At 38.6% G+C, this 15,609-nt stretch overlaps 2 protein-coding genes across 3 annotated transcripts; both read right to left on the bottom strand.

The window, feature by feature from the left end:
- Window positions 1-766: 766 nt before the first annotated feature.
- On the bottom strand, window positions 767-6,509 carry LOC143451968 (uncharacterized). Of its 2 annotated transcripts, XM_076952760.1 has the most exons (12): window positions 6,331-6,509; window positions 6,082-6,267; window positions 4,957-5,024; window positions 4,757-4,886; window positions 4,306-4,373; window positions 3,816-4,215; window positions 3,454-3,568; window positions 2,714-2,854; window positions 2,182-2,343; window positions 1,843-1,905; window positions 1,460-1,570; window positions 767-1,136 (listed from the first exon to the last, which is right to left on the bottom strand). In XM_076952760.1, the coding sequence occupies exons 2-12, from the start codon at window positions 6,230-6,232 to the stop codon at window positions 1,103-1,105; spliced, it is 1,443 nt and encodes a 480-aa protein (XP_076808875.1). In that variant the 5' UTR covers window positions 6,233-6,267; window positions 6,331-6,509; the 3' UTR covers window positions 767-1,102. The 2 variants fall into 2 exon arrangements, with proteins under 2 accessions (XP_076808875.1, XP_076808874.1); XM_076952759.1 differs by having other exon boundaries at window positions 6,082-6,509.
- A 143-nt stretch (window positions 6,510-6,652) lies between these two features.
- LOC143451967 (growth arrest-specific protein 7-like) lies at window positions 6,653-15,362 on the bottom strand. Its single transcript, XM_076952758.1, has 15 exons — window positions 15,088-15,362; window positions 14,397-14,525; window positions 14,220-14,310; window positions 13,864-13,977; window positions 13,263-13,336; window positions 12,214-12,381; window positions 11,080-11,169; window positions 10,850-10,959; window positions 10,596-10,670; window positions 9,963-10,041; window positions 9,428-9,537; window positions 8,872-8,953; window positions 8,642-8,687; window positions 7,730-7,908; window positions 6,653-7,106 (listed from the first exon to the last, which is right to left on the bottom strand). Exons 1-15 carry the CDS (start codon window positions 15,145-15,147, stop codon window positions 6,993-6,995), a joined length of 1,521 nt encoding a protein of 506 aa, XP_076808873.1. The 5' UTR covers window positions 15,148-15,362; the 3' UTR covers window positions 6,653-6,992.
- Between the last annotated feature and the right edge of the window lie 247 nt (window positions 15,363-15,609).

The raw sequence follows: 15,609 nt of genomic DNA, 5'->3' as shown, positions 1-15,609 counted from the left end.
AAGAAAGTTTTGTCTACAGAAAAGTATGATTGGACGATTATGTAAATTTACAAATGCTTGAACATTGTTTTTTTTCCTGGTAAAATCCATTATTTTAGTTTTTCTTGGTGTCTTACTACTTCAGTTGTCCCTGACGATAGGAATCCAAAATAGTCTCATACTCCTAGTAAAATATGAACCACATTTATCTGATAAGGCTAGTTGTTCTGAAGCGTCCCGGTTTTCAATTACAAAAATATGGTAAGCTACTTTTAGCGCGTTGGAGAAAACAGGTGAGCGCGAGTTCCTGGGAGGAGGGGGGGCACAGTACCTCAAAGAAAGCAGTAAAAGGGGGCTATTTGGGCTCCCGCTTAGTACATTTAACTTTAAAGTGCAACTGAATGTAGGACAAAGAAACAAAAACAAGTGTTTTCAAAAGGTGACGAATAGAACAGACGGTAATTGCGCGATAATGCGGCATAATGTAGACTACAAGTTGGAATTTAGACTTCACTGCTTCAGTATTTTCTATAATTTGACGCTTTAAACGATGTCTGCTTAATGCTCGGACCAACCTGGTTTCCAAGCTTCAATACTGCTCAATTATGATGTAATAATAAGCACGTGATAAAAAAAGGTTGAAAAATGTCATGTGAAGAACACTCTTAATTAAATATAAGTTATATATATTGTGTCTATTAAATAAGCTACATCAATTTACTGACGCATTAAATCTTAAAATTTTACGCTTGATAGCAGCAGACCCAAATTAGAAGCTAGTAAAGCATCCCTGGAAAAGATTGGTTTATTTTGCAATATTGCTTCATAAATTTTAAAGATATTTACAAACAGCATTGTTACATTAAACGTTTGACAAAAACAAACTAGTTCTACGCTTAGTGACATAACAGTTGACGAAAGTCGAATTGACATTATCAGCCACGAAAGTTTGTTTTAAACCAACGAGTAGATTTTCCATGAAATACACAAGAACACAAGAGAAGTCAAATGGATAAAAAACTACGTCGCTTTAACCTAACCCGATAATCAATCTCCAAGCACGGAAAGGAGTAGGAACTTTGATAAAATTAAAATATACAGACATTCAACAACTTGTTAATATTTACTTCATGGGCGGCGAACCAGTTCGCGGTTTCCTGAAAAAAAAGTCGGCAAACATTTACTCAATTTTCAATGTTTTAGGGTGCTAGAACCTACATTGAAGGTTTACAAAGTAATAAATCTCTTTCGTCGAGAGCCATCGATCCGTGCTAAAGCGCGCGCAAGTACAAGTAATGAACCGTTTATCGGACATGTTCTAACCATCCATTAAGTTCGGGGTCACCATTCAACATTTCTTTACTTTCAAAATTTGTAAAAAAAACGGTAATTTGTCTGTTTCTCATAAAGTGTTCGTGACGTCATAAAACTACTATTTACGTCATTCTTGCCTTTGGGGTTAGAGGAGAACCCAACTTACCCATTTGCGTCTTGGGTTGCTGGAGACCCATACGATGCTGACGTCACTCGGGGAAATTTGGGCATCATGAGACTGTTGTCTGACGTCAGACGAGGCATCGCTGAACGTGTCCTACGTTAGAAAGTGCGAGCGTTATATTCGATGAGTGTATGCAATAGCGTAACCTACACACAGGTACAGAGATTAGTTAAATTACTGCAAAGACATACTGGTGGTCACAAAAGATGAGCTTATGGATAGTTTGATGCCATGGTTATGCCTATGGTTTATATTTGGCATCGTGATTCCATAAATGTCTTTACACGACTTAAACTTATATAAATTTTAAAGATTGAACGCAAGTATATAATCTCTGAGAGTCTGCAACGTAAAAACTACGTCACCTTCGTTTGACGTAATGACGTCGAAATAATTCCGGGCGTGAAGGGGTCATTGGAGTGACGCAACTAAAAAAAATGTTGAACATTTTTTGCGGAGAATCCAAGGATTGACGTCATTAATGTAGATTGTATATAAAAGCCAGTAGCTATAAAGTTATTGTAAATTAAAAATAAGAAATGTTTGACAAACAAAAGAACGCTTCATTCCTTATCCTGTCAATAATTTAATCGTAACTTTAACCAAAGCATTAAGTCCTGTATAATCGAGCATAAACCGGTCAAATAATATCATACTGTTCAAATTATACATATGCACGGCTTGTGCACAAAGCATTATCGTACTGGTCCATTTTCCAAGATGTCTCTGGATCAACCAGTCCACAAGCAGTCGGTCTCGTGTTGTAACCTCGACGCACATTGACGGGCATGTGTATGACGTATCTCAACGTGTCTGTGTTGTAATAGGGAGCGAGGCTGTTCCAAGTGAACGGTTTGTACGGTGTGCTGGAAGAGAGAAGTTGAATAGCGGGCTATACAGTTAGTATGAAAGTAAAGACACAAATTCTATACAAGTGAGATTATCTGACCCTCTGCGACCTTGCAAATAACTAACTTTGCGATTAACTTAAAGGATCTCGTTTACTTCTGCATTCCCATGTCAAGATCGAGGAGTTATCACGTCATATTTTCTTTTCTATTACCTCATAATTCCTTCCCATTCAAGCTTTGAGTAGGAGTGCAAAAGTGTAAGAGATCCAACTTAAACAGCTTAGTAGAGTCACAAAAGCGAATCACAGTTACGGTCTTACGGAGTATAATAGACTTAGATAACCACAAATTAAAACTTATACTTTCAAACATGATACGATCTTACATCTTGGGTCGTTTCACAAGGTTGGCTTTGGCGCTCTGAGCCAACTTCCTTTCAATTCTCTCGCACTCCTTGTGTAGAAAGACCAGGTTCGAACTCTGCGCGTGGAAACCACGTGGACGCGGTGGAGCGGAACGTGTTTTTCTGAAACCAAAAAACTGGTTGTTTCAAAAAATGACATAAGTCAAAAATTTCAAGGAAAATAGTTCTGTGTTTCAGTTCTATGAGCCTTTAAGTCGCGAGAATAACATCGACTTAATTCATTCGCTTACTAAGGTTGGCCCATAGCGAGTCCACTGTGGTTTGCAAAGGCCAGAAAGCGGACCAGTCTGGGCCGGATTAACCAGCCTCGGAGCCTGTGCCCAATTTTTAGAGAAGTCCTCAAAGACGTTGATTGTTAAGTAAGTTAGTCATTTTAAATACTTGTAAAGCGAGTCGTTAAAAAATCAAACTGTAGTTCTACAAATGTATATAGCTTTTTCAGGATGTTGTGGAAGTTTTAAAAAAATGTCCCAAATTTTGTAAATAGCCCAATAAATAAGAGAATTAATACCGTAAAATAAATAAAGTTTATCGGCTGATTTAAACAAAAAAGTTTTTTGACTGGGGCTCTTCGAAGCGCCGGGCCTGTGGCAACTGCCAGCTGCCCTGCCAAATCAACTCCAGAGTTCAGTTGGTTATATCATCATCATATCTATGTTATAAAATCATAATCAAATCTTCCCACACACTAAATCATATACCTGTATCGAACAACGTGGAGTTCGCTTGAGACCGGTTCCAAATTCTGTGATTTGCGAACTTCGCTGAATCGAGCGCTTTTAGGGTGAGCCGCTGTCGGTCTAGAAGGCGCTTCATCTTATGAAATGAAAGATTTTAAGCAAGCACCTTTCAAAAAGTTTACGCCGTTTTGTTCAACGCTTCCTACACCAGGTCACCGTCACTTCATGACGTATCAATGAACAGGTGCAGCGGTAATAATCATGGGTTCGAAAAATGTTTTAAGAAACTGATTGTTGATAAATTCCTCACAGGGTTGTAGTTAGTTTGAAAAAAAATCTACAATTACGTATTTCAGTGAAACTTTGGATATTTTTCAACTCACCAGTTATTTGGACTTTCTTCATCAGCTTCGCTTCCTCCTTTGAAGAAGAATTCTTCTCCGCTTCCTCTGAACCCACCGGCGGCATCTCGTTTAGCGGAACAGGAGACGGCGCTTGGTCGGATTCGGATGCGCTTTCGGCCTGATAACTTTTCCCTGCTTCTTCGACTGTCTCCGCTTGCTTGGGCGGAGAACTTTCCGCTTTTTCTGGGGGGATTGTTTTCGTCTCCGCAATCTGAACAGGTTGGGGGGTGTCCGCTCTTTCTTCGTCGTCCGAATCGCTGCTGGAATCGCTCGATGACGATGTTCGCGTCGATTTCACCGAAGCTGCGATCTGATCTCTTTCAAGCAAGTCGTTTTCTAGTGTGACGTCACTGTCCACAAGTTTATCTTCAGATTGTGTCTGCATAAAATACGTCATTTCAAAACAATCACTTTGGTTATGACATCACAAAGAGAAACGTTGCAACTTTATATTACATAGAAATCTTACCACTTCAGCAGCAGAAATCTCGTTATTTTCTTCAGCTGGACTCGCCTCAATGGAGTCTTGTGACGAAACTGGCAACAATAACAACGATAAACATTTAGCAAAATATCACCTCCGTTAAAATACTGAGCATCACCATAAGAGAAACGAAGTGACCAATTTACAGCAGCCTGTCGTTGAAGATAGGCGGTTAGGTAAGGAGAAAGGCCATGTAAAAAGTTGATTTTAGCTATTTAGGGTTTTACTGGAGTTAGGTTTAGATTAGAAGGTAGATTCAAGTAAGGTTTGGGTTACTACGTTGTAATAGTTAAGTTAAGTTAAAGGGAACGGTTAAGTTAAACACGGGGAACGTGCGATTTATTCCGGTGAAATGGTGGCAGCTAAAATGTGCCATAAGGAAACGCAAATTGGAGAAGAATCTGCCTCATAGATCACGTTGCAGTTGTTTAAACACCTTTATCTGTATCCTTCCCACTTTCTGTCGAATCTTTTTCTACTGTGACATCACTGGACAACGCTTGATCGTCGGAGGGTGCAGTTTCATTTGTGACGTCACTTTCCACAACGTTATCATAAGATTGTGCCTGCATAATAAAACACCTTATGACATTGCAAACAGCAAAGTTGTGACTTCATATTACATAGACATCTTACCACTTTTGCAGTAGAAATATCTTTTGAGTCTTCAGGCGGGTTCGTTTCAATGGAGGATTGTGACGAAACTGACAAAACAAAGCGCCGAAATAAAATTTGATAAAAAAGTTAAAACCTTGATAATTCCTTCAAATAAAATCGGGTCCTGTAGAATTGAACTAAATTCTTCTGCATCTAAGCAACAACCGTGTGACCACAGACGTTTTAGACGGCATTTTCGATCGCTGCTTCGCCGTGAAATCTTAACCTTGGAAAGCAATTAGCTTTGTCTTGCTACATCAAGTGCTAGAAACGCTGATCAATCGTCTTAATAAGTTAGACGCCTACACTTGAAGCTACTTCAGCGTTTCTCAAAGACTAAAATCCTACGCGAGTCGTAGTTATGAGGAATGCCACACTACCTGGGTCCGGTTTCGTGAAATCCTTACAAAAACACGGCCTATTGTATGACTTGTATTGGATAAACATGGCAAAAGAATGTTGAAAATACAAGCATTATTTCAAAAGTGTCGTGGTCGTCAAAAATCTTGATCACCGACCACAGAAGCTGATATTCTTTCAACGTCTTGGTTTTTACCTGGACCGTATTTTTTACAACAAAACTCTTACAATTGGCGGCCTTAAAAGCCCTTTAAACCGTGGTCAAAAGTTTTAAATGCCCGCCTTAAACACAACAGACATCATGCTAGGTCAACAAAGTCAGCTGTGACATAATAATGAATAAACTTTTGTTACGGTTTAAATCGTTTGTTCATGATAGTGTTGACGTGGTAATGTTTGAGACGTCGCACGCACAATATGACATCACAAACACATGTTTTTTACTCTCTTTAAACGTGAGGGTTGGACTGCGATGTAGAAGAGAACACAGTTTTAACAATCGAAGAAAGCTTATAACCCTATATGCTACACCAAGCAATAACGATACATAACAATTTTCGAGTGCTTTTCAGAGCAGTTATAAAAAGTGGAGTTTTATTTGACTTTCGGACTTAGCTACGGCTGTTAGCAGACTATTACGTGCAGCTATGCCATATGTGTAAGACTCAGGCTTGTACACAGCACAATATTTGATTTCTTTCTAATTATATGATCGACGTCCGCAACAGCGACTCGCTTCAATACCTGAAGATCTTGATGACGACGACGACGAACTGCTGCCCGAAACAGAATCATCTTTTGTGACGTCATAATCGCTTCTTTTTTCGTCATCACTGTTAAATGAAGCAAAATTGTCTTCGGTTCTTGAGGTATCCAGTGCGGTCGAGTCGGCCATTTCTACTTGCCAACCTGCTCAACTGCCTGGACCAGCTATAACGATACAGTGCAACGAGCGCTAAGATCTGTCGATTTGTAACGAAATACAGCAATTACCTGGCTCGCTTTGAAGGAAATCAAAAGACTTCTGTATCAAATCGGTCTGCAACGTTCTCAAGTTACGCTCCACAACGGGCGACCTTCTTTGAAACTGACACCAGCTCCGTTCAATAGCGGCTAAGATAAGAGTCTCTCGGACTATCACAATGGCTTTTAATATTAAAGCTTTGCTTGTTATGGGCTGGTGTTATAGCGTTATGGGCTAAGGCATGATATACCCTATTCATGTGTTTGATTCGCAAATATCACCGTCGCCGAGGCACTACGTCACAAAGCGAGTCTCTATGACGACAAGGAAGCGATTGTTGAAGCGTCTGAGTGCAGCCAAGCGGAAACTTTATTTCGATAAGTAAAATTGCACAGATATCACAATTGGGATTGTGACGTCACAAAATACACTAAAGGGAAAGCGAATTTAACAGAATGAAGGAAGGCAACGAAATGTACAAGTCGAAAATGGCATTGTTTACTCACAATTTAAGGCAATATTATGTAACAAGGCACCTTATGGCGTCATAATAGCCTCACACGAGTTAAATGCAATACTGGCAGCGATATACAAAAGGCGATTCCATCCTGTACACAATGACTTGTACTTGACAACGAAATAAGAAAGAAAATGAAACTTAAAACGACTTAAAAACACTTGAAATAAGAACTCATATGACCAGGTCAACTGGCTTCACTTTACCGGTCGCGTTTTTCCGAACCCACAATTCTCTGTCTTTGTCGGCGTCCGTTACCGCTATGTTCTGGTTCACTGCGTCACACGTCTGCACAAATAGACATTGTTATACGCATGACGTCACTGGCATTAACACGACGCTGCTAAGCACGTGCGTGACGTAAATGGAAATTTCTCCCACGTTGGAGAAATAACAATCGAGTGATGCGCGTCATGGAAAAACGGAAGCTAGGAACAATTTTACGCCATAATATTTACGCCACGACCCTGATATAATGACGCACGACGCATTTTTCATATCTGGAACTGGTAAATATTGTGCCTGCACTAGGGGAGTGGTGCTGTAGACACCGAATCATCCACACCAGCGATTCTAAGCATCCTAGTGTTAATGACATTTGCCAGAGAAAAAACGTTGAATGCAGCTTATAATATGAAGGCAATTCTTTCGGGGAATCCTTTTGAGATATTACGATGGCGTTTGGATGATTTTTTGTCCATGTATGTTACGAAATATGGACGTAACAATGCTGTAATCGTCACATTTGGCGTAAAAAGCGTACAAGTGGTTCGGTTATCGTCAAATATAAGGCGGAGCTCAACAAAACCAACACTAGATCGCTAACACAAAGCCAAAAAACGATCATACGAAAACAAAGTGACGTCACAAAACCTTTTATGACATCACGGGCTCAACCACACGGAACTTACCTTGTGGCATTTGTTGTTTGTTTCTTGCAAGATGTTCGTGTATCGAGACAGCAGCGCTCTGACTGACTTTACCCGGCTCGACTCATGACGTTCCAACACTAACGATGACGTCACCATCTCTTCAAACCACAGCTGACGAATGTGGTTGTAAGACTCGATCGAAGATTTCAGTTCTTCGGCTGAAAAATTATGAATTTTTAATATTTATGAAGGATAAATTGTTTAAGCGCTGGGAAAAGAATTAAACCCGATGATCTTCGAAGCAGCTGGAAACAAACCAGATCCTCTCGCTTTGCAATTTCGCCACAACCAAACTCAGCAGAGCGTGACGGGGGCTTGTGGGGTAATTAAGGGTCATGTTCTGAACAAGGCGACGTACTTGCGCATCAGATAAACGCGGGTTCAAAGTTTTATGCTGGAGTGGCGGTTTGTTAACTTGTAGCTATGGCAACGAAGCTAGCAAAAATTTGATGACATTGCATATGGTCAGCAATATATGTCGCAATATCACAAACAGCATAATGATGGAATATGAACCTCTTATTACGTCACAGAGCGTTTATAAACAGCGGACATAATAATGCTTAATGCGCTTTGATGTCGATTAAATTATGACCAATTTTCACCAATTTGAGAACGGGTTCATAAGAGAAATAGTTCATTAAAAACCAACGAAGCAGAACACCGAATAATTCCCACTGATAATGACGTCATGGAGTGCAAATGACCAAACCAGTTGCAAACGTCACGACTAAAGCAAAATGCAACTGACGCGGCATCAACTTGTTTAATATCAGCCATCGCTAAAGTAAAGGGCATTGTAGCTGGTACCCGCGTCGCCATAGCAACCCAAGCTTATAATATGAGCAATTTAAGGCTGGATGGTAATAGCAGATGGGCTTGAATACTAACCTTGCTTGGTTGACTTCTTTCGAGCTTTCTGCACTTCGTCCTTGGTCTGCGGCGAAAACAAAGTTTTAATACAAAAATAACTGAATGATGAACTGAAAGGCTGTAAAGCTTTTTTGAATATTAAAAATATTGTACATTTTAAAGCTTAATTTTGCTGTCGCGCATATTTTTCAAACGTCTATGGCATAGCGTGCGTTAAACTACTTAGATTGTTGCATCAGAAATCTTACGTGTTTCGTCGACGTTCTTTTCATCTCAAAGTCTTTTGTTCTCTCCAAAAGCATTTGCTTTGAGCGCTCAGCAGCCTGATATCTGCGAATAAATTGCGAAAATAAAACCTGGAAGGAAATTTTTTATTTTAAAGTTTACACCTGAGCTGTATTCGCAGGTTCACCTGAGCTACCAAGCCGTGACAAGTTCTTATAGTGACGTGAGTATTGCATTGTTCGTCACAATTACCGCGTCACGGTTCACAGAAATTCAAAACACTTCGCAACATTACACTTTCCGTCCGGGGGCGCAAAAGATTCAAGTTTAACGACTACGCGAAAGGAAAGCTCGATCGCGAAGTTCAATGAGCAACACCTGTCTGCTTTTTAAACTTGACAAATTAGCTGAGACCAGAGAGTCTAGACAAGCTGCCAATGTAAGGAAAGTTCCAAAGCATGTTATTTCAATCATTGATAACGAAGCTTAAACGAAGCTTTGTAGAGTTATGTTTCGTGTGAACCATTTTGCATTGCTATATATCGTGGTATTTCTCAAAATTCAGATGTTGGCTCTTACTTCAATTGAACTTGCTTCCTCAGATCTGCCATCGAAGCCTCCAACTTCTTCAAATCCTTCTTCTCTCTTTCTTTCTGCTCAAGCAGAGGTTGTTCGATCTCGTTCCTCAACTTCATCAAAGAAAAATAATGATCGTGAAAACGCCATTTACAGCCAAAACTGACAAGAATATGTAAACATCGATATGAATGCAACACCGTAAAGTGCATGCTGTAATCCACGAAGACACAACATGTCAATAGAAACCTTGTTACATGAAAACTTTCAGTGAACATTCAAAACCTTTCCATATACCGTGCTTTTAAATCTATACCAAGCCAACGCCCTTAGTACTACATAAACAATCATGACATATTCCTTAATACGGTATGACTTGAATTCAATGAAGCAAACAACTTCCTCATGTGAGACCTAGTAAGAAGGCAATAACGCTCCATTATACTTGTAAATAACTTGAAACGCAATAAACACTTTCCATTGTAGCGCCATGTACAGTTGTAGTGAAAGAGACGAGTTAATGGACCAGCTTAACTACCTTGTTAGCGAAATCCTGATGTATCTTGGATTCCAACAGTGTCGCAGCTTTGACCTGCTTAACCGTGTCTCCCAGGGTCCTGTGAGTAAATTTACGTCACTGTGATTTTTCTCAACAAACAAACTTCTCAAACAAGAGAATGTGTACTCAGTCAATAAATAATAAATTGGCTTCCAACTGAGATGAGATCATGTGTTTGTAGAGCCATGTTGAAAGCGGGAAAAATAAACCACATATTTCATGAATTCGCACAAATCTAAAGTAACTGTGGGTTTGTTTAAAAGCAAAAAGGTTTTTTGCCCCATTTTTACGAGGCCACAATGTGTGTTGTGATTTTAATTCACTCTTAAAATGAAACCTGTCACAATCTAACATTTGCAGAGAATACACACACTTGTAGGTGACATAAATGCAGGGAAGCCTAACTTTGGAGAAAATGATTTTGAACTTGGGATGTGTCTCCAACACTATAAAGTGAACGATTTGGTTCTACTTAACCTATTATACAACAAGTTAGTTGGACCTGCGCCAAATAAAAGCCCATTCTTTCATCACATAATAGAAATTCTAAGTAAAAACAGTAACAAACGGTTTCTTCAAAGTAAACGTCTCAAAGATAATAATACCACCTACCCTCCTTCTTGTGCGGCAAGTACGCTGTTGGAAAGTGCGGCAAGACCTTTGGCATATTGTATTTCAAGCATTTCTCTACATGAACAATAAACACAACATATCAGAGAATCATCCAACACCAGATATGACATTCATAACGTCATTATGCCTTGAACTAAGTTTTATTATCTCATTAGTTCAGGCAACAAGCCATAAATGTAGCCACAATATGGGTATAAATGTTCGACAGCATAAGGTCAAATGAGTTTACCCACCTTGCCTTAAAATAATCAGCAACCTCCTTGCACAGGTGTTTACCCTTCAACATTTTTTGGTATAAGATGCAGAAGCCGCTTTGAAAACTGTGGTTTTCCGTTTTGTCGTTCTGCAAATCCAAAAAATTACATTTAACCAGATATCAAAATTAGATAGAGTAATACATTGCAAAACATTGAAGGCAAAAATTCACTGGTTATAAATTGACTTAAAGTTTTTACAAGCTAACCCAGAAATAATCGCAGTAACTGAATTTGCCAGGATGAAGCAGGGTTTGTTCTTTTGCTTCTTTCTCATCTGGAAACGAAATTCCATTGACCTGGAACAAGAACCTTAATCTCAAATCCATTTTCTGTGAGCTCGATGTTAAGAACCAAAATATAAGCTTCGTATTAAAATACATTGATTTTGTTATCCATGGTCGGCAAAGCAACAAAATTTATTCCCTTTCTAATGAAGTATCAGAACATTTAATTGAAGAGTTTGTTTAGATTTGAAGAATGTGTATTTGACAGTTATTTGAAAGCATTTGTGAACAATTCTCACACAAATCAGTGCCAACTCCCATTTTACAGAATTGCAGCTTGGCTCTTTTTCCTCACCAAAACAAGCTCATATATATATGGGCTATTCTATGACTTGTACTTGTATATGGAATAACATTCAGCACATTTACACATATTTTGTCTCACAACAAACAAGACTTGCACTACTACGATATAATTAGTGATTCGTCATAGCTGGGTACAATTGGATTTTAAATTAAGTTATTACTGAAACTTGCCAATAGGATCAAAGACAAAACACACTGTTCCTCAAAAGGTCCAACTTGCAACAAAGCCTCAAACTGGACTTTCAAACTGAATAATCCATTCACAATAAAGCATAACACACATGTCTGGTCCTAACCTCAAACCAATTCAATACAAAGAACTAGTGTTGGCGGATCTTTCAGCTACAACAAATCTAAGACCACTTGCTTCGAACAATAACTCCCAGGATAGCAGCTTTTATTAACAATGAAGATGGAACTGTGGTGTGGAGAAAGTTAACTGTTTAGAAGCACTAACACTGACTTTAGAAGTTTCAGGCATATTGAATACTTGCAGACATTTCAAAACATCTTTATAAATAATTGTGGGTGAAGTAATTACACGTACTTAAGTTAATTACTGCCAGGTAATAGCACATAAGCCTAGAAGAATATACAACAGAATATATACATAACATATGTTTGAACACTAAATACTGCAGATGTATACAGCCTACGACAACATATACCCATTGACATAAATATAATATAACATCACATAGAAATAGCATATGACTACAAACTGAGTTTCGAAGCATGAACTCCACCCACCATTCGTATTCTGGGTCTTGCGGGTTGTCCATTTGGTTGGTTGGGGCTCGTTGGGGTCGATGATTTTGCCCGAGGGGTAACTGGGGAGGATTTTTCTTTAGGTGTCATCGGGGCTGATCTGCTTTCCGGTGTGGTGGGTCCTGACAACTTCGGCATCGGGGTGGTGGGCTGAAGACACATAGTGCCAATGTTACATAAATAGAAATAAATATTTCTGGACAATATGGACAAAGCCAATACATGGTGCTTCAAAGGGAAGCAGGAAGATTCTATAAGTAAAAATGTTCACATTTATTTATGAACAAGAGCAATAACAGACTTTTAAAAGTTTTACGAATATTAAATTGAAATTGTCGATATTAAGTTGGAACACAATATATTTGACTGCTTGCCTTTTCGACTACCAAGTGATTTACGTAAAACATCACAAAGATTTACGTAAAACTTAAATAGGCAAAATGACAAAAGCTTGCATATTTTTGCAATGGTGCATTATCATAGTCTCTGTAAACACACATCGACCACAGGCACAGAGATGCAGCACGTATATTGCCGTGTAAAACATGAAGTGACCTGTTTATGGCCAGGAACATGCAACATGTCATCGTGACATGATTCATGCAGCAAAAATATAACATGTCTGGTCAGTTTGATGCGTTAATGCCAGACACACCTTTCCTAGCCGTCCAACATATAACTTATATCTATCTATATACATATATGTGCTTCTTACATACATCTGCTCACATGACATAAGACGATAGAAGACATTTATACAATTGCAGGTCAGGTTATTTTAATACACATGTGTTTATTTATGTCATGTTTTGTGTGTTTGTGTTTAAAGCAAATTGATCTACCCTATTGTGCGGCCCAACAATGCCATATCCTGTTCCACCCGTCCATATACGTGACATATCATTCTTGGTTGAAACAAATAGCTTAATCAGGCCAAGCACTACATTGCAAAGATATGAAATGGTTCGTAAAATTGACAGGTTAAAATTTAGCCGAGTGCACCTGTGTAAATGAAACACAGAGCTACAAACCTGGGACTGGGTGTGGAGAGAATGCTCGTATTCCAACGGGGGGAGTGGAAGATGAAAACTATTTCCGTTTACGACTGAAAAAGAACATATGAAGTAGGTAGGTCGCATAAACAACAATAATTTCTTACATCACATGCTATGATTTGCATAGATAAAACTTATTGTGGTCTTAAATACATGGAGAACACTTTGTGCAACCAGATATGGATATAAAGGCAGACTGATAAATGGTTTAATCCATGTTAATAAAAGGCAAGCAATGTATGTTTGTAAAGTCACAATAATCAATCTAAACCCGTTGTCAATTGAAAACGTAAGTGTCAAAAATTTTGCACATGTTTGCGTCAATCTGACTGCACGAAATATTATCACGTTGTGTGGAAGTGGACATTGTACAACATTAACACTGTGCCAAGCTACAACAAAACTGTCAAATAATCACATCCACTACTATCATTAGCTCAAACCCAATAGAGGAAATAAGAGAACTGTGGCTTAAAAGCAAAATTGGTTGTCACTACTTCCTGAACTGTTTCCTATTATAAGAGCAAGGGTATGGATGCTTTCCGGCTTATATTGTATTTACTTGGCCACATTGTACCTTTTCCATTGTTAGTTGATGTGTTAGCTGAATTTTCAATCGGTTTTAGCACGTCATCATCACAATCTGCATCGCTGGACATTTCTATTGGTTTCGGCAACTCCCAAGATGACTCTAAGTAAAAATAGACCATGTTGTTTCTACAGTAGGAAGTGATAACGACTTCCTAGTTCCGATAATGCTGACAATTCTTTTATGAGTCAGCAATTCTTTGTTAACATTATCCATACATAACTGTTTATGATCATGTTAACAAAGATCATATTATGTTAACATGATCACATTAACTGTTAAATGTTACAAAAAACAGCAAAATTTCTGCATTTTTACAAACAATCTGTGACCATTTTACCAACCGTTGGTTTCTGTGTTAACGTAGTAAATTTCTCCGTCTGTTGTTGTCACTTCTTTCCAACTTTCCGATGACACTGAAGCTGTGTCGGAACCCTGCAACAATCAACGCCATTATTAAATCATAAAATCTTCATATTTACTTCCAGTCATGAAATAAGATTTGCTGTTCGAGAACTAACTTCAATTTTCCTGACATAGGAGGCAGGAAACCAGCCCCGGTGCCCATTTCTTTCTCCCTCCCACCAACCTCCTTCTCCAGAAAAGGAAACTTTTATTAAATCTCCAGCATCAAAATCTAGTGTCGTTATCTGCAAACATAAACATCAAATATTATATTTAAGCTGTCTGAAGAATCTACAATTTGACATGGTCACAAAGTAAACATAAAGCTATGTTTTTATTTACCAGCCTTATGCAAAACATATGTCTTAGTATAGTCATATGACATCATAATTACACATTATGTCGTCATATGAAGACCTCTGCATTCTGAGTTACTATTAAACTATCTTTATATTAACCATTTTTTTACATTTAACTGTGTTAAAAACACAAATCTTTAACAAAGAACTACCATTGATGAAAACAGGGAACATGACACAGACACAATCAAAGGTCATTTAAGTTATAAAAAAGTTCTCTTTTACATAAATTTGTAACAGGTGTAATTCTAACTTTCAGTTCCTTGAACCAAAAACATACTTTTACATAAGATATGAGTGTCTCTAGCACCTATTCTTACAAAACAGGTTTCAAACAGTCCACCAAGGTTACAACTAAATGCCGTGCGACACACGGAATAGCTAAATATACTTATAAATACAACGGAAAAACGACAAGACTTTAATATCATAACCACAAACTACTAACCTGATCACCACCCGCTCCGCTGTACGGGTACAGCGCTTTACAATTTACAATTTCAGACATTTCAGATCTTCTGTCTTTCTCACGCCGCCTAAATTCGCGAATAGATGCGCCTCAATCTCTGCTGAGATTGTTTACGCTCGATCTTTCCAATGACGTCACTACCTTTTTTCACCGTCGCAGGGAACAGAAGACACTTTTTCGTCGTTCGGGCAATAACAGACTTCTACCGCTACCAATATAAGCAGTGTTAGCGCTGTAATAACATTAAAGCCAGGGTTAAGGTCAACGTAGGTTTAAAAAAACTTAATTACTCTGACAGCAGTAAATGCATGGTACAGTTCTAATGCAGGCTTGTGACCCGTTGTGAGTTTATTTTTTATTTTCACGATTTCCGTGGTAATCCTATGTGTGAGATGGCGAAACGCCAGACGGGTTTAGTAATACAGGACATGGGGAAAAACGTGTTTTACAGACTTTTGATCTCCGGTCGTGGGTTGAATAGTTTGTGCGGTTTATACAGCA

The sequence above is a fragment of the Clavelina lepadiformis genome, chromosome 4 (genome assembly GCF_947623445.1).
Source record: "Clavelina lepadiformis chromosome 4, kaClaLepa1.1, whole genome shotgun sequence".
Classification (NCBI taxonomy): Eukaryota; Metazoa; Chordata; class Ascidiacea; order Aplousobranchia; family Clavelinidae; genus Clavelina; species Clavelina lepadiformis.
The sequence above is the reverse complement of the archived record's forward strand: the minus strand, read 5'-3'. Positions and strand labels throughout refer to the sequence as shown.